The sequence below is a fragment of the Cyprinodon tularosa genome, unplaced genomic scaffold (genome assembly GCF_016077235.1).
Source record: "Cyprinodon tularosa strain WSP-4 unplaced genomic scaffold, ASM1607723v1 ctg1110, whole genome shotgun sequence".
Taxonomy (NCBI): domain Eukaryota; kingdom Metazoa; phylum Chordata; class Actinopteri; order Cyprinodontiformes; family Cyprinodontidae; genus Cyprinodon; species Cyprinodon tularosa.
The window spans coordinates 58290-79422 of NW_024037906.1; the positions used below are offsets into that span (position 1 = coordinate 58290).

General features: G+C 48.2%; 1 protein-coding gene across 2 annotated transcripts in view; it reads left to right on the forward strand.

Annotated features, from left to right (window-relative positions):
* The window catches only part of LOC119792131 (septin-7-like), a 44147-nt gene that overhangs the window by 16001 nt on the left and 7013 nt on the right, over positions 1–21133 (forward strand). Inside the window, exons 4-12 of one of the 2 annotated variants that reach the window (XM_038298618.1) lie at positions 7704–7810; positions 13578–13678; positions 14652–14786; positions 15413–15530; positions 19293–19385; positions 19464–19560; positions 20193–20244; positions 20365–20490; positions 20666–20686. In XM_038298618.1, the coding sequence (XP_038154546.1) occupies positions 7704–7810; positions 13578–13678; positions 14652–14786; positions 15413–15530; positions 19293–19385; positions 19464–19560; positions 20193–20244; positions 20365–20490; positions 20666–20686 (850 nt within the window). The remainder of the gene's footprint in view (positions 1–7703; positions 7811–13577; positions 13679–14651; positions 14787–15412; positions 15531–19292; positions 19386–19463; positions 19561–20192; positions 20245–20364; positions 20491–20665; positions 20687–21133) is intronic. The other variant, XM_038298625.1, reaches the window with a different exon arrangement.

Here is a 21133-nt window from a genome sequence, read left to right on the forward strand (position 1 = left end):
CCTCCTCTGTTTCTACGTCCGCCTCTGTTTCTACGTCCGCCTCTGTTTCTACATCTTCCTCTGTTTCTACGTCCTCCTCTGTTTCTACGTCCTCCTCTGTTTCTACGTCCTCCTCAGTTTCTACGTCCTCCTCTGTTTCTACGTCCTCCTCTGTTTCTACGTCCTCCTCAGTTTCTACATCCTCAGTTTCTACATCCTCAGTTTCTACGTCCTCCTCAGTTTCTACGTCCTCCTCAGTTTCTACGTCCTCCTCTGTTTCTACGTCCGCCTCTGTTTCTCTTCTTCTGTTTCTACGTCCTCCTCAGTTTCTACGTCCTCCTCTGTTTCTACGTCCTCCTCAGTTTCTACGTCCTCCTCTGTTTCTACGTCCTCCTCTGTTTCTACGTCCTCCTCTGTTTCTACGTCCTCCTCTGTTTCTACGTCTTCCTCTGTTTCTACGTCCTCCTCTGTTTCTACGTCCTCCTCTGTTTCTACGTCCTCCTCTGTTTCTACGTCCGCCTCTGTTTGTACGTCCGCCTCTGTTTCTACGTCCTCCTCTGTTTCTACGTCCGCCTCTGTTTCTACGTCCGCCTCTGTTTCTACGTCCTCCTCTGTTTCTACGTCCTCCTCTGTTTCTACGTCCTCCTCTGTTTCTACGTCCGCCTCTGTTTCTACGTCCGCCTCTGTTTCTACGTCCTCCTCTGTTTCTACGTCCTCCTCTGTTTCTACGTCCGCCTCTGTTTCTACGTCCTCCTCTGTTTCTACGTCCTCCTCTGTTTCTACGTCCTCCTCTGTTTCTACGTCCTCCTCTGTTTCTACGTCCTCCTCTGTTTCTACGTCCTCCTCTGTTTCTACGTACGTCCTCCTCAGTTTCTACGTCCTCCTCAGTTTCTACGTCCTCCTCTGTTTCTACGTCCTCCTCTGTTTCTACGTACGTCCTCCTCTGTTTCTACGTCCTCCTCTGTTTCTACGTCCTCCTCTGTTTCTACGTCCGCCTCTGTTTCTACGTCCGCCTCTGTTTCTACGTCCGGCTCTGTTTCTACGTCCGCCTCTGTTTCTACGTCCTCCTGTTTCTACGTCCTCCTCAGTTTCTACGTCCTCCTCAGTTTCTACGTCCTCCTCTGTTTCTACGTCCGCCTCTGTTTCTACGTCCGCCTCTGTTTCTACATCTTCCTCTGTTTCTACGTCCTCCTCTGTTTCTACGTCCTCCTCTGTTTCTACGTCCTCCTCAGTTTCTACGTCCTCCTCTGTTTCTACGTCCTCCTCTGTTTCTACGTCCTCCTCAGTTTCTACATCCTCAGTTTCTACATCCTCAGTTTCTACGTCCTCCTCAGTTTCTACGTCCTCCTCAGTTTCTACGTCCTCCTCTGTTTCTACGTCCGCCTCTGTTTCTCTTCTTCTGTTTCTACGTCCTCCTCAGTTTCTACGTCCTCCTCTGTTTCTACGTCCTCCTCAGTTTCTACGTCCTCCTCTGTTTCTACGTCCTCCTCTGTTTCTACGTCCTCCTCTGTTTCTACGTCTTCCTCTGTTTCTACGTCCTCCTCTGTTTCTACGTCCTCCTCTGTTTCTACGTCCGCCTCTGTTTCTACGTCCTCCTCTGTTTCTACGTCCTCCTCTGTTTCTACGTCCTCCTCAGTTTCTACGTCCTCCTCTGTTTCTACGTCCTCCTCTGTTTCTACGTCCTCCTCTGTTTCTACGTCTTCCTCTGTTTCTACGTCCTCCTCTGTTTCTACGTCCTCCTCTGTTTCTACGTCCTCCTCTGTTTCTACGTCTTCCTCTGTTTCTACGTCTTCCTCTGTTTCTACGTCTTCCTCTGTTTCTACGTCCTTCTCTGGACGTAGAAACTGAGGAGGACGTAGAAACTGAGGAGGACGTAGAAACAGGAGGACGTAGAAACAGAGGCGGACGTAGAAACAGAGGCGGACGTAGAAACAGAGGCGGACGTAGAAACAGAGGCGGACGTAGAAACAGAGGAGGACGTAGAAACTGAGGAGGACGTAGAAACTGAGGAGGACGTAGAAACAGAGGAGGACGTAGAAACAGAGGAGGACGTAGAAACTGAGGAGGACGTAGAAACTGAGGAGGACGTAGAAACTGAGGAGGACGCAGAAACTGAGGAGGACGTAGAAACTGAGGAGGACGTAGAAACTGAGGAGGACGTAGAAACAGAGGCGGACGTAGAAACAGAGGCGGACGTAGAAACAGAGGCGGACGTAGAAACAGAGGCGGACGTAGAAACAGAGCCGGACGTAGAAACAGATGCGGGCGTCAGAATTTTTCCCCTTCACGTCCGCCTCTGTTTCTACGTCCTCCTCAGTTTCTACGTCCTCCTCAGTTTCTACGTCCTCCTCAGTTTCTACGTCCTCCTCAGTTTCTACGTCCTCCTCAGTTTCTACGCCCTCCTCTGTTTCTACGTCCTCCTCTGTTTCTACGTCCTCCTCTGTTTCTACGTCCTCCTCAGTTTCTACGTCCTCCTCTGTTTCTACGTCCTCCTCAGTTTCTACGTCCTCCTCAGTTTCTACGTCCGCCTCTGTTTCTACGTCCGCCTCTGTTTCTACGTCCGCCTCTGTTTCTACGTCTTCCTCTATTTCTACGTCCTCCTCTGTTTCTACGTCCTCCTCAGTTTCTACGTCCTCCTCAGTTTCTACGTCCTCCTCAGTTTCTACGTCCTCCTCTGTTTCTACGTCCTCCTCAGTTTCTACGTCCTCCTCAGTTTCTACGTCCTCCTCTGTTTCTACGTCCTCCTCAGTTTCTACGTCCTCCTCTGTTTCTACGTCCTCCTCTGTTTCTACGTCCTCCTCAGTTTCTACGTCCGCCTCTGTTTCTACGTCTTCCTGTGTTTCTACGTCCGCCTCTGTTTCTACGTCTTCCTGTGTTTCTACGTCCTCCTCAGTTTCTACGTCCGCCTCTGTTTCTACGTCCGCCTCTGTTTCTACGTCCTCCTCTGTTTCTACGTCCTCCTCAGTTTCTACGTCCTCCTCTGTTTCTACGTCTTCCTGTGTTTCTACGTCCTCCTCTGTTTCTACGTCCTCCTCTGTTTCTACGTCCTCCTCAGTTTCTACGTCCGCCTCTGTTTCTACGTCCTCCTCTGTTTCTACGTCCTCCTCTGTTTCTACGTCCTCCTCAGTTTCTACGTCCGCCTCTGTTTCTACGTCCTCCTCTGTTTCTACGTCCTCCTCTGTTTCTACGTTTCTACGTCTGCTTCCTTGAACGTGAGACGGTTTGGTTTGAAAGTGAAAAAGCGGTTTTGATTTCCTTCCATCAGTCTGATCCTCTGTTTTTTTTCTTTCATCTGATTTCCACTTCCTGGGACGCCGTCTGCAGAGATGCAAACCTTGATGTTGTATCATGGTAACCAGTCATGTTCAGTGGAGCATGAAGCTGCTTGGAGAAGATCTTGGAAGCAACATTAACATCTGAGCTTCATGTTCAGGCCTGATGCTATTGAAGGTTAAAAATGACTGAAATCCCAGAGAAGAGGTTCTGATTTGGGGAACCAACAAGTAGGAGTTTATAAAAGGAAGCTGAATCATTTATTGACTCTGTTTAACAGTAAAGTCTGATTACATCCTCATTGTTTTCTGAGCTGTGAGGGAACCAGCAGATCTACTGCCATTGTTGTTGCCATACTGGGTCAGCAGGCAACTCTAAGTGGGCCATTTGTTAGTCAAAGTCGATGTTTGGCAGTGATTTCCTTGTTGGCAGAGCCTGACCTAGATGTTGACCACAGCAGCTCCAGGCTGTCGGCTCATTGCTGCCACACAGCATCCTGTAAAGCTGGGAAATCAAAGACACCTTTGGAGCTTCTCCTGGTTCTAGATCTCAGGCTGCGGGGAAAAGATGGCCGCTCTCAGAGAAATGTTCCTTCCAGGAACCAGCAGAGCATCAGATGGCAGCTCTGGAAGAGGAACGATCCACATTTCCTGTCATATTTTCCTTCCATCCTGCTGAATAGCAAACAGGCCGTTTGGAGAAACCCTCTCGGTTTACACAGCTGCTGGAAATTTCCTTTAAAGGAAGCAGGCTGGCTGCTGAGCGCGGACGGCTCCTCCTGCAGAAAGCTAGAGCTTCAGGAACAGATCCGTCTGCCCCACTTCGTCATCATCTCTAACCCCGAGTATTCTACCAGGCGACAGAGATTAAACGTTTTATTAGGAAGGAAATAAAAACCACAGCATCATCATCATCATCATCCTTGCTCTGAACACTGAGATGAGGCCTGATGGTTTGAGGCTCCATCAGGAACTGGACATCTGAGCCATGAGTTCTGCAGAACCTGGACCAGAACTACAGGGAAACGCTGTGATGTTGCTGTGGTTAGTTCAGAGGTTCCCCTTTAGAAACCAGCAGGCAGCGCAGAGCCACCAAATCCACTTTCAGAATGACTTCCTCATCTTTGGTTGGTATACGTTCAGCTCTGAACCACAAACTGGATGATCAGAGCAGAACCAGCGACTCAAAGCTCCCTCAGGCAGTCGGCTCACTGACCGCCATGGAGGGCGAACGGCGATACATGAGGGCTCAGCAGGAGGAAGCACCTACTGAAGCCCCGCCCACTGACTAACTCCTACTTATGTTGGAGATATTTTGGACCAAATGCAGAAGATATGAAAAAAAATATTGACTTCAGAGTCAAAGCAAACTGGCAGGAAGTTTCTCAGTTTGAAACAGCCAATCAGAGGCCTGCATCTCACTGAAGCCGTCCTGGTCCCACCCGCTGAGTTTGATTGGTCAAGTTGACAGTTCAAATAATTTCACGGTGACTCTGTGGACGCCATGAAGTAAAATTACAAAATATTTCTGTAAAAGAATTCATTTCTAACACCGACATGTAGATGACGTCATCGTTTAATTAAATAGTGAAAGTAATTATTTCATTGTATATTTCAAATTTAACATTTGATTTGAAATATTTCTCATAGATTTTATATATATATATAAAATCGATATAAAAATATAAAACCATATGGTATATATTTTATTTATTTTATATTTTGTTTGTTTTGTCCCTTTTAAGCCTCCGTAGAAGATGTGCTCTATTTGTAAAACAAAAAAATGTTTTTATACGAATGAATAGTGATACAGAAATAATTAGATTCCATTTTTTTGTGTATATATTTTTTCCCCCGCCTTCTCCTCTTAAAAAGATAGAGAGGAGAAATGAAAGAATGTTTAGCATCACCTCCTGTGAGCTGGAAGAAACAAAATCTTGATAGTTAGACAAAGGGAATTTTTATGCTTGGCAGAGGATGATCAGCCACATATAGTTTATTGAGTAGCGAGAGCAGGAAGAGCCGTACTGCTGAGAGCGAACCATCAGAATGGAGCGTAAATCTTTCAGCTGCGCTTGCAAAGATGCATTTTTGCACTAGCACAGCTGGAAGATCTGAGTTAGCCAGAGTTCAGCGCGACGTACCGATGTTCTGTCAGACATCCGGATCACGGTGGATTATTTTCTCCCTGCTGCTGCTGCCATGATTCATCTGTGGTCCTGCAGAATGAGCACCGCTGCACGCCAGGTGGGCGGCGTGTTCAAACAGGACGCAGCAGCGCGGCTGATACTACTTAGCAGGTTACAGCGCAACGATGCTGTTTAAACATCTGACCGACCACCCGCTAATTTTTTTTTAGTCTCGTCTCGTTTACTCGTTAACTCTCAAGTTTTCCTCATCAAAGATAAACATTTAGCTCGTCAGTTTTTAATATCGTCATGAAAAAAAAGGAGCATCAATGAAATAATTTCGTCATCCTTTGACAGTAGACGTGTTGATCAGCAGCGTTAATCCCAAACAGCCACATGCTGACGTCACAGTCTGTCCTGATAGCATTTTCATTCAGTTTATGAGTCTGCATTTCATATACTGCGATTGTCTGCCCATCCAACGCCACCAGCAGCTGAAGATGAAGACCTGGATCCATGTTTTCATTTTGGATCAATGTAGATCATGTGGATCATGAATCATTTCATCAATATGGATGATTTCATTTTGCTCCCCCAGCAGACAGACAGTGCAACCTTCAGGGGTGGAGAGGCCATCAGGGGGCCAGAGGGTCCTTTCTTAGCCCATAAGGTCTCTGGGTTCCAGGATCTGCGCTGTGATTGGTCCCCTTGGTCTGTGTCACCAGTCCATGGCCGTTCAGCTTTGGTTTGTGAGCCGTTCTGCTGGAGGATAAATGTCCCTCTGCCCTTCTTGGAAAGTATTTGTAGCCATGAGGTTGTTGAAGAAAGCCCCCTTTGTTCTGCTTTTCTCTTCACCTCCACCGTTCATGGGCTGTAGGTTGGTTGGCTGAGCTGTAGCTGCTGAGCTTGAGCTGGAAAAGGTCTGGAGCTGCTGCCAGGCTGGCTCTCAGCTCACAGCCCAGCTTTTGTTCAGCCGCTCCTCATCACCCTTTGCTCGGTGTCCCACTCGGGGGATTGCTGCTGCAGCGTCATCCTGCCGACAGCGGCCGCCACTGTTCAAGTTGGAAACAAAACGCCTTCGTTCCTGAGAAATCCGTCCAATCAGGAAAAGGTCAACAGACCGACTCCATCATTCAGTCCACTGATTCTCTTCAGTGCAGCTAATAGAATATTGAATTTATCTCCTTCAGAGGTGAATCCCTTCAATCAATTTTAGATGGGATTAATCTATCGTGGTATCCTGGCTTCTCTTCATTGGCTTCCTGTTAAATCCAGAATAGAATTTAAAATCCTCCTTCTCACATATAAAGCCTTAAATGGCCAAGCTCCATCTGATATCAGAGATCTGATTGTTCCTTATGTTCCTAACAGAGCACTTCGCTCTCAATCTGCAGGTTTACAGATGGCCGCTCACACTGAGCCTGCTTCTGCTGGAGGTTTCTTCCTGTTCAAAGGGAGTTTTTCCTCTCCACTGTCGCTACAAGCATGCTTAGTGTGAGGGATTGCTGAAGAGTCAATGAGTCGATGCAATCAGCTGGTTTTCCTTAGATAGAAAACTTTGAATCAATCTGACTGGATGATATGGATCTATAAATTGAGCTGAGATGACATGATGTGAACTGAAGCTATAGAAATAAACTGAATAGAATTGAAATTCCTGGCTGGTGTATGCGCTCAGATATGTCTCACTCAGGGCAGACATCTAACCAAAGCCGAACAAAACAAACAAAATATTTTACATTTCAGAAGAACTGTCTGCTGAGTCTGTAGATCTGTTTATTCTAGAACTCCTCCTACTGCAGATTTAGCTTAATTTGATGCAAACTATAGAAAAAGTTCTATTAAACACTTTTTGCTGCATTATTAAGGCTTTTAGTAATTTTCTGACCACTTTCAATTAATCTCAAATCGCCAACAGATCCATTAATTAGCAACATTTTCTTCAGGTAGTTTACAAAGTTTTAAATTCAGTCGTTATGTATAAATATATATTTTATGAATGAAAAATGTGTAACAAATGTACTTTTTTGTTTAAAACTTGTCAGAATAATCTGAAGGAGCAGCCAGATTAGCCCAGATTAAGAGCCGGTGGCAGCATGGAGGGCTAATCCCTCCTCCTGATTTTGTCTGGTTTGGGAACGGTGGGACCTTCCAGCCGCCATCCTCTCCTCATGTTATCAGCTGCTTGTTTTAAAAAGGGGTGGGGTGGTTTCCTGTGTGAGGCTGAAGCATGTGAGGAATGTGAGCTGATAAACATCTGGAGCTGGCTGTGTTGCTCCTGGTCAGGCCTGGATCCATTCTGTCCCTGCTCTCTGTCTTACAGGAGAATCCGGCCTGGGGAAGTCCACGCTGATCAACTCGCTCTTTCTCACAGATCTATACTCTCCAGAATATCCTGGTCCTTCCCAGCGGATCAAAAAGACTGTCCAGGTAGAGACTGCTGCTGTCCTGCTCTTTGCCTCCTCATCATCCTATTCCAGATGTTCTCTGGGAGGTTTCCTGCTGTCTGATTGGCTCGCCTGACTCTAGCCTGGTTGCTTTGGTAACGGAGCCTTTACTGAGGAGGAGCTTTTATGTTTTTAAATGAGGGATATTCTGATCCGATATTAATCTTTAGAAATCAGATCAGCCAGAAAGACATAAATGATCAGAAGTAGTCAGTAGTCTCTGACGGTTGGACAGGGTCTCTGACGGTCGGACAGGGTCTCTGACGGTCGGGCGGGGTCTCTGACGGACGGAGGGGGTCTCTGACGGGGTCTCTGACGGACGGAGGGGGTCTCTGACGGGGTCTCTGGCGGTCGGGCGGGGTCTCGGACGGTCGGATGGGGTCTCTGACGTCTCTGACGAACGGAAGGGGGTCTTTGACAGGGTCTCTGGCGGTCGGGCGGGGTCTCTGGCGGTCGGATGGGGTCTCTGGCGGTCGGAGGGGGTCTTTGACAGGGTCTCTGGCGGTCGGACGGGGTCTCTGGCGGTCGGACGGGGTCTCTGACGGGGTCATTAACGGTCGGACGGGGTCTCTGGCGGTCAGGCGGGGTCTCTGACGGTCGGATGGGGTCTCTGACGTCTCTGACGAACGGAAGGGGGTCTTTGACAGGGTCTCTGGCGGTCGGATGGGGTCTCTCGCGGTCGGACTGGGTCTCTGGCGGTCGGGCGGGGTCTCTGGCGGTCGGGCGGGGTCTCTGGCGGTCGGATGGGGTCTCTGGCGGTCGGAGGGGGTCTTTGACAGGGTCTCTGGCGGTCGGACGGGGTCTCTGGCGGTCGGACGGGGTCTCTGGCGGTCGGGCGGGGTCTCTGGCGGTCGGACGGGGTCTCTGGCGGTCGGATGGGGTCTCTTATGGTTGGATGGGGTCTCTGACGAACGGAGGGGGTCTTTGACAGGGTCTCTGGCGGTCAGACGGGGTCTCTGGCAGTCGGATGGGGTCTCTGGCGGTCGGATGGGGTCTCTTACGGTCGGATGGGGTCTCTGACAGGGTCTCTGGCGGTCGGATGGGGTCTCTGACGTCTCTGACGAACGGAGGGGGTCTTTGACAGGGTCTCTGGCGGTCGGGCGGGGTCTCTGGCGGTCGGATGGGGTCTCTTATGGTTGGATGGGGTCTCTGACGTCTCTGACGAACGGAGGGGGTCTTTGACAGGGTCTCTGGCGGTCAGACGGGGTCTCTGGCGGTCGGATGGGGTCTCTGACAGGGTCTCTGGCGGTCGGATGGGGTCTCTGACGTCTCTGACGAACGGAGGGGGTCTTTGACAGGGTCTCTGGCGGTCAGACGGGGTCTCTGGCGGTCGGATGGGGTCTCTGGCGGTCGGATGGGGTCCCTTACGGTCGGATGGGGTCTCTGACAGGGTCTCTGGCGGTCGGATGGGGTCTCTGACGTCTCTGACGAACGGAGGGGGTCTCTGACAGGGTCTCTGGCGGTCGGATGGGGTCTCTGACGTCTCTGACGAACGGAGGGGGTCTCTGACAGGGTCTCTGGCGGTCAGACGGGGGCTCTGGCGGTCGGACGGGGTCTCTGGCAGACGGGCGGGGTCTCTGGCGGTCAGACGGGGGCTCTGGCGGTCGGATGGGGTCTCTTACGGTCGGATGGGGTCTCTGACAGGGTCTCTGGCGGTCGGATGGGGTCTCTGACGTCTCTGACGAACGGATGGGGTCTCTGACGTCTCTGACGAACGGAGGGGGTCTCTGACAGGGTCTCTGGCGGTCAGACGGGGGCTCTGGCGGTCGGACGGGGTCTCTGGCGGTCGGACGGGGTCTCTGGCGGATGGGCGGGGTCTCTGGCGGTCGGATGGGGTCTCTGGCGGTCGGACGGGGTCTCTGGCGGATGGGCGGGGTCTCTGGCGGTCGGATGGGGTCTCTGGCAGTCGGACGGGGTCTCTGATGTCTCTGATGGTTGGATAAAATCTCTGTTAATTAGTTTTATTTTTATTTCCTTTCAGAAAAAAAACTTTCACATCAGTTACTTGATGAAGTTAAGCTTGATTAAAAGCTAACAGTTATAGAGATAGAAGGGATAGATTGGCTCATCCCTTAAAATGAAACATTGTAACAAAATCTGACTGAACCACAAAGTGGATGGGATCAGAGGTCACCAGTTTCCATATCTCTGGTTGACCTGCTGGAAGGGCTGGTCTCCTGACGGGTTCTCAGCACATGGTCAGAGAGGAGACCCACAGGAGGATAGAGACAGAACCAGAACCGCCTCCTATGGTTCTGGTTCTGAAGCTCTGTGAAGAATCTCTCTTTGTGTTCTTCTCTTTTGTTCTAAATCTAATCCCTATTTAGAGGGGGGGGGATTCAAAGAGAGAACAGCGGTTCAGGTTTTCGGCTCTCCAGGAACCACTAAGTGATTTCAAACCGTATGGAATGCAGTTTGTCATATAATCCAGCTCAGAGTGAGAGAGCCGCCCTCAGTGAACCTGGGTGGATGTGGCAGTTGCTCCTGGCTAATCACGTAGGCCTGGAAATTAGCCAACCAGCTGCCAGGCGGAATGAACGTTCCTAAATGCAGCCCAAGTCTAACAGGAAGTCAACAAGAGAAACTGGGTTTGTTTTCCTGGGATGGTTTTAGTGGAGATGGGTAAAGGAGCTGCTGTGGACAGTACTGGGGACAAAGGTCAGACTATCCCTGCTCCACAAGTTGGTTTACTGCTCGGCTCTTTGCTCGATGGGTTCTTTAAATCCTGCTTTGATTTGTCCCTTTAGAGAAACGCTGAACACTTTAATATAAACTGAATTATTCTAAGATAAAGCCGGAAAAATGATTTCCATCCTAATATAATCACCATTTTAATTAACACAATGTCACAGAGACGCTTTATTTACGGTTAGTTTAGGCAGAGTTGTAGGTTAACACACCTTCTGCAGCTTCTCTACTGTTACCCACTCATTACTCCATCCATAAATTAGCAAATATTCCCAAAGGAGTAAATCATGATAATCTAATTAAAATGAAAATAACTCCAATTTGGGGAAAAAGTTAAAACAATTAAATGTGGTCTGTTTAACATAAGATCTCTTTCCTCTAAAAGTCTGCTAGTTAATGACTTGATTTGTGATAATCAGTGATAATTATTCAGTAAGCAAGTACGACATGACCAGGCGTAAGTTTAGAAAAGCAAAACAAAAATAAAAATGGCGTCCCATCGGTAATTCCCAACCCTATTTTTGTACCTTTGTATCGTCCATCAGGTCCTTACTCTGAATTTTTAGATGAGTTTTCAGAGTTCCTTTCTGATTTGGTATTAAATACTGACAGGGTCATCATAGTGGGAGATTTTAACACCCATGCTGACATTGAAGGCGATAGCTTAAGAGCAGCCTTTAATGCTATCTTAGACACTATTGGCTTTGTTCAAAATGTGAATAGTCCCACGCATTCTCATCTTCATACTTTGGATCTTGTGCTGACATATGGCCACATTTTAATAACTTCCAGGATTACTTTAACAGAGTTCTCCTCCCCCAAAAGAAGGTTCAATTTTAGTAGATCGTTATCAGATAGTGCAGCTATAAATTTTAAAGAATCTGCTTCACTTTCTCTCTCCCCTGTGTCGCTGAGCAGTGCTGCAGAGTGCAAAAGCATAGCTTATTTCCCTTCACAGGTTGATGATTTTGTTGATGGGGTTGCTAGTTCTCTGCGTATTGCCTCAGACAACGCAGCTCCTTTGAAAATGAAAACTGTTAATAACAGAAAGCTTGCTCCTTAGTTTAATGCAGAGCTGCGTACTTTGAAGCAAAATGCTAGGAAACTGGAGAGAAAATATCGCTCCACAGGCCTGCGAGAGTCCTTCCTAGTCTGGAAAAATGGTTTACTGCTGTATAAGAGGACCCTTTGTAAAGCAAGAGCAGCATACTTCTCCTCATTAATAGAGGAGAATAAGAATAATCCTAGATTTCTTTTTAATACAGTTGCCAAACTCACCCAGAGCCATAGCTCTGTTGAACCGTCCATTCCACCTGCTCTTAGCAGCAATGATTTTATGGGATTCTTTATAAATAAGATGATCTTATTAAAATAAGATCCTTAGCACTCCTCTATCTGTGATTGGTTTGTCTCTGGAGGGGGGGGCAGCATCTCAGGTAGTCATGGAATCTGAACCGGGTTTAGACTGCTTTGATCCAGTTGAACTTTCTGAGTTAGCAAAACTATTGTCTTCATCTAAGCCTTCAACCTGTATGTTAGATCCAGTTCCAACCAGGTTATTTAAGGAGGTATTCCCTTTGATCTCCTCCTCTATTTTAGATGTGATTAATCCAAAATGCTGCAGATGATCCAGATTACAATTTAAAATCCTCCTCCTCATACATAAAGCCCTAAATATTTCTAACCCTCATTTACTTTTATGGCTTTAATGTTTGATAAAAGGTGTATGACCAAACCAGTTTAGCCCCAGTGACTGAGTGACTGCATGTTGCATCAGAACAACCAACATTGCCTTCATTTGGTGCAATGGAAGCAGAGGAGGAGCAGAAGGTTTCCACAGGCAGGAGGTGAAGAGCGTCTGCAGGACGGGAGGAGGTTCTGATCTGAATGGAAGGTGTTTCACTGGGTTTTCCTATGAGCTCACTGTTTTTATTAGGCGTGTCTGTGGCTTGAGTCAGCCCTGTCTGCTCCAGGCTGTCTCCATAGCAACCCAACGTCTAAGCCTCCACCTCAGACCCACCTGGACACGCAGTTTAGGCACCTAAACAACATATTCCCATCTGTTGCATTCAGGGACGGTAGGAAAAAGTACTGGCAGAGGGAGTTCTCCCCAATAGGCCCCGATCGGCCCTGGTTGGCCCCCATATGCTAGTAGTGTGTAGTGTTGCTTAGATGTTAGATTTGTTATAATCCTTTATTGTTCGAAATGACAAATAACTGACCCCAGCAGCCCACAGGAGCATGTGGGGCTCCCCCGGGGGCCCCACATGCTCCTGGTACATCACTCCATCCTCTGCAGTGAGAAGATGGATTAACAATTAGAGAACATCCTGCTGAGATCCTCCCTGAATTCTGTCTCATAATTGAAAAAATAAAAATGTTAGAACTGTAAATTTTTAGTCATTTTTACTATTTTTCAAGGCTGCACTTAAAAAAAAAATGAAATTCTCCAGAGAGCTTTTCCAAACGAAATTTGTTTTTGTTTTATACTTGTGTAAACAAAATGACTAATAAAATCTATCTAAGTCTAATTTCACTCATGGTGGCGGAGCTTCTGATGACCTCATAGATCAGAAATGAACCAATCAGAGGACTCAGATGCTAATTGCATCATCATCAATAGCTGTACTGGATCCTCAAGTAACCAAAACTTATTCCTAATTCTGATGTTTGGGGACCACAATTGTTAAGATCCAAACGGGCCTGAAACAGGAAGTGTGGTACCATCTGAGGTCGGCTCTCAGTAAACCTGCTCAGAGGAAAGGGTTCTGGATTTAAAAGCAGGTTCTACAGAACCCCGCTGGTTCTGCTGGCCTGACGGCAGCTGGTCTCCCACTCAGAGGTCTGCTGATTAAATCAAAGCTGGTCTGCTGATCACGAGTTGTCTGGACCCCCCCACCCCCCCGGGCTTTATTGATGTTCAGAGGCATCTTTGTTCTCCCCCTCCCCCCCGCAGCCCGGTTCTTCTGTTGGTTTATTAAACCAGTTATTGTTCAGTGAAATTAGAAATGAGCTTCTGGATCCTTCCAGGACCGAACCCTGTGCTCTACATCTACCTACAGGTGGAGCAGTCCAAGGTTCTGATAAAGGAAGGAGGGGTCCATCTCCTGCTGACCATCGTCGACACGCCCGGCTTTGGAGACGCTGTGGACAACAGTAACTGGTGAGCTGTTACTGGTTTAAAGGGTACCTGCTGGGTCTACTTCACATTGATCAGGGGCCGAGCACTCCACCCTGTGGAGTTAATGGGGAGTCTCCTCTGAGCAACAGGAAGCAGAAGGGAGAAAATGCTCTCATCTGAGCACTAACTCTGACACCCACCAATAAAGCTTGGATTTCAGAAATCTGGTCACCTTAACATGTGGAGACAGTTTCCCAGGAATATGTATGACATCACATTTATTTCAAAACCCCTCAGAGCAAAATAAACATTCTCGCATGCATGTTAGACTACTGAGACTTACCACTTACCCCACGTACCACAAACGTTAGAGAAGCCACTGTCCCGCCTCCAGCCGTCGTCTTCACTCATGGATGACCAGCTTTCAGTCAAAGGCTTCCTGACACTACTTCCTGTGTGATCGTGTCTGCATGGTCCAATCAGGAGGAGGCTTACAGAAGACGTTTGTCTCTGCCCAACCTTTTAAAACATATTTTCCTTCACGCGAGGAGAAAATCAGTCCGAAGACGGAGACGTTTTTAACAGAGCAGCTGTCCTCTGGCGTGGCCGCTGGATCGCGCACGCGGTGAGATCTCGATCCCGAGCGCCCGTGGGTGGAGCTGCCCTGCGCTGTGAGGGATTTTCTCCTTTCGCAGCGGCAGTTTCTCGGGCATGTGTGAATTTGAGGTGAGGTGGTAGATAAACCATGTGCAGGAGTGGTTTAACATGCATGCGAGTGTGTTCGGTTTGCTTGCAGCATTTTGAAATAAATGTGACGCCATAAATAAGCTACATTTTGGGGATTATAGGTGCTTGATGGGACCAACAATGGTTCTCTTCTTCGGGTGGGGGTTAAGTTTAGGACTACGGTTTGAACTGAGATTAGGTTTAAGTTCACAGTTAGGGTTAGTCCATAGAAATGAAGGCAAAGTCCCCCCAAGGATAGCGTGACACAATGTGTGTGTGTGTCTGACAGCTGGCAGCCGGTGACGGACCACATCGACAGTAAGTTTGAAGACTTCCTGAACGCAGAGTCGCGCGTCAACAGGAGACTAATGCCGGACAGCAGAGTGCACTGCTGCCTGTACTTCATCGCTCCGTCTGGACACGGGTCAGTACCGCTGGAGCTTTGTTTGCAGTGTTCATATTCCATAAGCTAACATTAGCATGCTAAAGCATTATTGCTTCCTATGGCTAACACCTAATGTTAAAATGCTAAAAGATTGTTTGTTCTCCTGGCTGACATTTTGCCTTTGGTTCTCCTGGCTAGCTCTTTAGCATGATAAAGAGGTTTTGATCCGCCAGGCTAACATTTTGCAGTAGCATGCTAAAACATCTTTTATTCCCCTGGATAACATTTTAGCTATAGCATGCTAGTGTCTTTGGTTCTCCTGGCTAGCTCTTAACTTGCTAAAGAGGTTTTGATCCGCCAGGCTAACACTTAGCAGTAGCATGCTAAAACATCTTTTATTCCCCTGGATAACATTTTAGCGATAGCATGCTAGTGTCTTTGGTTGTCCTGGCTAGCTCTTTAGCGGTTAGTTCATTTCGGTTGTGGAGCACTATCTAGACATGACACAATAATTCTGTCACCAAACCAGACCTGAACGTTGCATAAACCTTCAGGTGATCTCCTACTGTTCTGAGCAATCCAAGCAGAAGGGGCTCCGTCTGGACCCAGTGTCCGCCACCAGAACCTTTCAGTGTATCTAACCTTCTGACTGCTGCTGTCCTCAGGCTGAAGCCTCTAGACATCGAGTTCATGAAGCGGTTACATGAAAAGGTCAACATCATTCCCCTCATCGCCAAGGCTGACACCATGACTCCTGAAGAGTGTCAGCAGTTCAAGAAACAGGTAGGTGTAACGTTACATTAAACCTGACCATTACCAGAGCCTAACTAACCCAGACCATTACCAGAGCCTAACTAACCCTGACCGTTACCAGAGCCTAACTAACCCTGACCATTACCAGAGCCCAACTAACCCTGACCATTACCACAGCCTAACTAACTCTGACCATTACCAGAGCCTAACTAACCCTGACCCTTACCAGAGCCTAACTACTTCTGACCATTACCAGAGCCTAACTAATCCTAACTATTACCAGAGCCTAACTAACCCTGACCGTTACCAGAGCCCAACTAACCCTGACCCTTACCAGAGCCTAACTAACCCTGACCATTACCAGAGCCTAACTAACCCAGACTATTACCAGAGCCTAACTAACCCTGACCCTTACCAGAAGCTAACTAACCCTGACCATTACCAGAGCCTAACTAATCCTAACTATTACCAGAGCCTAACTAACCCTGACCGTTACCAGAGCCCAACTAACCCTGACCCTTACCAGAGCCTAACTAACCCTGACCATTACCAGAGCCTAACTAATCCTAACTATTACCAGAGCCTAACTAACCCTGACCGTTACCAGAGCCGAACTAACCCTGACCCTTACCAGAGCCTAACTAACCCTGACCATTACCAGAGCCTAACTAACCCAGACTATTACCAGAGCCTAACTAACCCTGACCATTACCAGAGCCTAACTAACCCTGACCATTACCAGAGCCTAACTAACCCTAACTATTACCAGAGTCTAACTAACCCAGACCATTACCAGAGCCTAACTAACCCTACTATTACCAGAGTCTAACTAACCCAGACCATTACCAGAGCCTAACTAACCCTAACTATTACCAGAGTCTAACTAACCCAGACCATTACCAGAGTCTAACTAACCCAGACTATTACCAGAGTCTAACTAACCCTGACCATTACCAGAGTCTAACTAACCCTGACCATTACCAGAGTCTAACTAACCCTGACCATTACCAGAGCCTAACTAACCCTAACTATTACCAGAGCCTAACTAACCCTGACCATTACCAGAGCCTAACTAACCCTAACTATTACCAGAGTCTAACTAACCTTGACCATTACCAGAGCCTAACTAACCCAGACTATTACCAGAATCTAACTAACCCTGACCATTACCAGAGCCTAACTAACCCAGACTATTACCAGAGCCTAACTAACCCAGACTATTACCAGAGTCTAACTAACCCTAACTATTACCAGAGTCTAACTAACCCTGACCATTACCAGAGTCTAACTAACCCTGACCGTTACCAGAGTCTAACTAACCCAGACCGTTACCAGAGTCTAACTAACCCAGACCATTACCAGAGTCTAACTAACCCAGACCATTACCAGAGTCTAACTAACCCTGACCGTTACCAGAGCCTAACTAACCCTGACCGTTACCAGAGTCTAACTAACCCTGACCGTTGCCAGAGTCTAACTAACCCAGACCATTACCAGAGTCTAACTAACCCAGACCATTACCAGAGTCTAACTAACCCTGACCATTACCAGAGCCTAACTAACCCTGACCGTTACCAGAGTCTAACTAACCCTGACCATTACCAGAGTCTAACTAACCCAGACCATTACCAGAGTCTAACTAACCCAGACCATTACCAGAGTCTAACTAACCCTGACCGTTACCAGAGTCTAACTAACCCTAACTATTACCAGAGTCTAACTAACCCTGACCGTTACCAGAGTCTAACTAACCCTGACCGTTACCAGAGTCTAACTAACCCTGACCGTTACCAGAGCCTAACTAACCCAGACTATTGCCAGAGTCTAACTAACCCAGACCAATACCAGAGTCTAACTAACCCTGACCATTACCAGAGTCTAACTAACCCTGACCATTACCAGAGTCTAACTAACCCTGACCGTTACCAGAGTCTAACTAACCCTGACCGTTACGAGTCTAACTAACCCTGACCGTTACCAGAGCCTAACTAACCCAGACTATTGCCAGAGTCTAACTAACCCAGACCAATACCAGAGTCTAACTAACCCTGACCATTACCAGAGTCTAACTAACCCTGACCATTACCAGAGTCTAACTAACCCTGACCGTTACCAGAGTCTAACTAACCCTGACCGTTACCAGAGTCTAACTAACCCTGACCGTTACCAGAGTCTAACTAACCCTGACCATTACCAGAGTCTAACTAACCCTGACCGTTACCAGAGTCTAACTAACCCTGACCGTTACCAGAGTCTAACTAACCCTGACCAATACCAGAGTCTAACTAACCCTGACCAATACCAGAGTCTAACTAACCCTGACCATTACCAGAGTCTAACTAACCCTGACCGTTACCAGAGCCTAACTAACCCAGACTATTACCAGAGTCTAACTAACCCTGACCATTACCAGAGCCTAACTAACCCAGACTATTACCAGAGCCTAACTAAACCAGACTATTACCAGAGTCTAACTAACCCTGACCATTACCAGAGTCTAACTAACCCTGACCGTTACCAGAGTCTAACTAACCCAGACTGTTACCAGAGTCTAACTAACCCAGACCATTACCAGAGTCTAACTAACCCTGACCGTTACCAGAGTCTAACTAACCCTAACCATTACCAGAGTCTAACTAACCCTGACCGTTACCAGAGTCTAACTAACCCTGACCGTTACCAGAGTCTAACTAACCCTGACCGTTACCAGAGCCTAACTAACCCAGACTATTGCCAGAGTCTAACTAACCCAGACCAATACCAGAGTCTAACTAACCCTGACCATTACCAGAGTCTAACTAACCCTGACCGTTACCAGAGTCTAACTAACCCTGACCGTTACCAGAGTCTAACTAACCCTGACCATTACCAGAGTCTAACTAACCCTGACCGTTACCAGAGTCTAACTAACCCTGACCATTACCAGAGTCTAACTAACCCTGACCATTACCAGAGTCTAACTAACCCTGACCATTACCAGAGTCTAACTAACCCTGACCGTTACCAGAGTCTAACTAACCCTGACCGTTACCAGAGTCTAACTAACCCTGACCATTACCAGAGTCTAACTAACCCTGACCGTTACCAGAGTCTAACTAACCCTGACCATTACCAGAGTCTAACTAACCCTGACCGTTACCAGAGTCTAACTAACCCTGACCATTACCAGAGTCTAACTAACCCTGACCGTTACCAGAGTCTAACTAGGGTTATCATAGGTGAGGTTCAGTTATAAGGTCTGATGCCCAGATAGTGTGCGCACACACACACACATGCTGTCCATCTAGACTGGCGGGCTCAGCAGGACCGTCTGTAATGTGTGTTAAACTCACAGCCTTCAGGCAGGGATCCTCCTGCTATAAGGTGGCTAATGGGTGCAAATGTGCTGAAAATACAAAAAGTAGCACCAAGACAAAGATAAGGTGAGCAAACTCTTAAATGATGCTGCACAGCAGATGATTTAAATCTGATCAGGATTAATTCTTCTCATACGGTGGAAATGATGCTTTCCTAGAAGGCAGAGAAAGACGAGGTGCAGCAGTTAACAAAACCAGCTGAAAGGGGAGAAAAGCTGCAGACTGGAAAGGCTCCAGACCACTAGGGGGAGATGATCCAGGGTTTGGTTTATGTATTTGCAGAGCGTTTGCCCCCTTGGTTCTGTCTGGTGATGAGCCTGTGTGGGTTTGGGAGCAGCGTCCTCACCCCACCCAGGGGGAGCGTCGATGTTTCTGGACGTTTGTCCCACATGGAGCTCATCTCACCGTCTCTCCTGCTCCTCTGTGTCCCACGCAGATCATGAAGGAGATCCATGACCATAAAATCAAAATCTACGATTTCCCAGAGACTGATGACGAGGAGGAGATGAAGATGATCAGAAGGATCAAGGTCTGCTCCTCCCTCCATCCGTCGATCCTCAGCTGATCTTTCTGCTGCGTCTATCTAACGGTTCTCCTCCCTCTGCAGGACCGTCTGCCGCTAGCTGTGGTCGGTAGCAACACCATCATCGAGGTCAACGGGAAGCGGGTCCGTGGGAGGCAGTACCCCTGGGGCGTGGCTGAAGGTGAGAAAGCCAGCCCTGATGGTTCCTACCTGTTACTGAACTAAAGAGGCTTTGATGTTTGGATCTAAACCATAGCAGGGCCTTCAGGGTTCCTCTTAGTTTGCATTCTAGAAAAATGTCCAGACAGATTGATGATAGAGGTGCTTCTGAAGGTACCAGAATGAAAGCCTGGTTGAGCTGAAGCAGGGAGCGGTGAGAAGCTGCAGGTGTCACTGCTTCAGGAAATGTTTGACGTGACACAGGAAGCTGCTGTCAGTCTGCGGGGAGACGAACATCTGCAGCCTCTAGAGCAGCGGATCAGATCCACCCGGATCAGCAGAACCCGAGTCCCTGAACAGATAACCCAGGCAGCTGCTGGGGGGGAGGGCTGAGCTGGGCCGGTCCCGGGCCCGCGGGGCAGCTGGGAAGTTCTGGAATACCAAACATGTTTCTGCACCACAGAGGAAGCTCAGAGGACTGCAGAGACTGTGGCGGCACCCTGTGGCGGGCTGTGGTACTGCAGCAGGAGGCGGGCTGTCCTCTGAGCTGCTGCTGCTCCATGTTTATTGAATTATTGTTCAGTTATGCCCCCCCCCACCCCCCCCCCCCCCCCCCATAGTTAACCTCCTTTCCACCATGTGTCTCTCCTGCAGTTGAAAATGGAGATCACTGTGACTTTACCATCCTGCGTAACATGCTGATACGGTGAGTAGCGGCTTCTTTGACCGGATGACCTGACAGAGGCTCCTCCTCCTCTTCATCCTCCTCATCCTCCTCCACCCCCCCACCTGAGGCTAACCGGCTCCATTCTCCTCTGTTTTCTAGAACCCACATGCAGGACCTGAAGGACGTGACCAACAACGTCCACTATGAGAACTACCGCAGCAGGAAGCTGGCTGCCGTCACCTACAACGGCGTGGACAACAACAACAGCAAGAACCAGCTGACCAAGTGAGTGAGGCTGCGTGGAGCCGAGGTCTTTAGGTCTCAGGCGTCCAGTGGAGCGCTGGTCTGACCCGCCACTAAACCCCCCCCCCCCCCACACACACCCCACCCATCACCAGCTAATGCATGGATGACGGCAGCATGCTAAGTGTTTGTGCCTTTCTTTCTGTCTCTGTTTTAGACCTGACACACCTGACGACATGTAAGTGTTCACCTCACTACAGCCCCTCCCCCACCTGTTGCTTCATGCTTTGGTTTCAGCTGCTCTGCTTTCACTCTGTCCATCTCTTACCAACTAAAGCTAAAAACAGGAATGTTCCTCGCCGCTCTGTTTTACAAACACTAGAAGCAGAAGGTGTCAGAGGATCCAGGTGTAGCCTGTGGTCCAGCTGGAGAACCAGGAAGTAGCGCCTGACGCTCATTGGGCCAATTAGAGCCAAGTCCTCTGGATGAGAGAGATAGTATTTGGAACCCACTAAGCTAACGACTGTTAGCAGCTATCAGTGGTGGAGGGAGGCAAATATTTAGGAGGAGGATGATTTTGGAGTCCAGCAGGTCCTTCTAAGGAACTCGTGTTTTCCAAACCTTCCAGATTTCAGGGAACGCTTCTGTTTCTCTAATGGGCGTCAGAATTAATCTGATCCTGCTG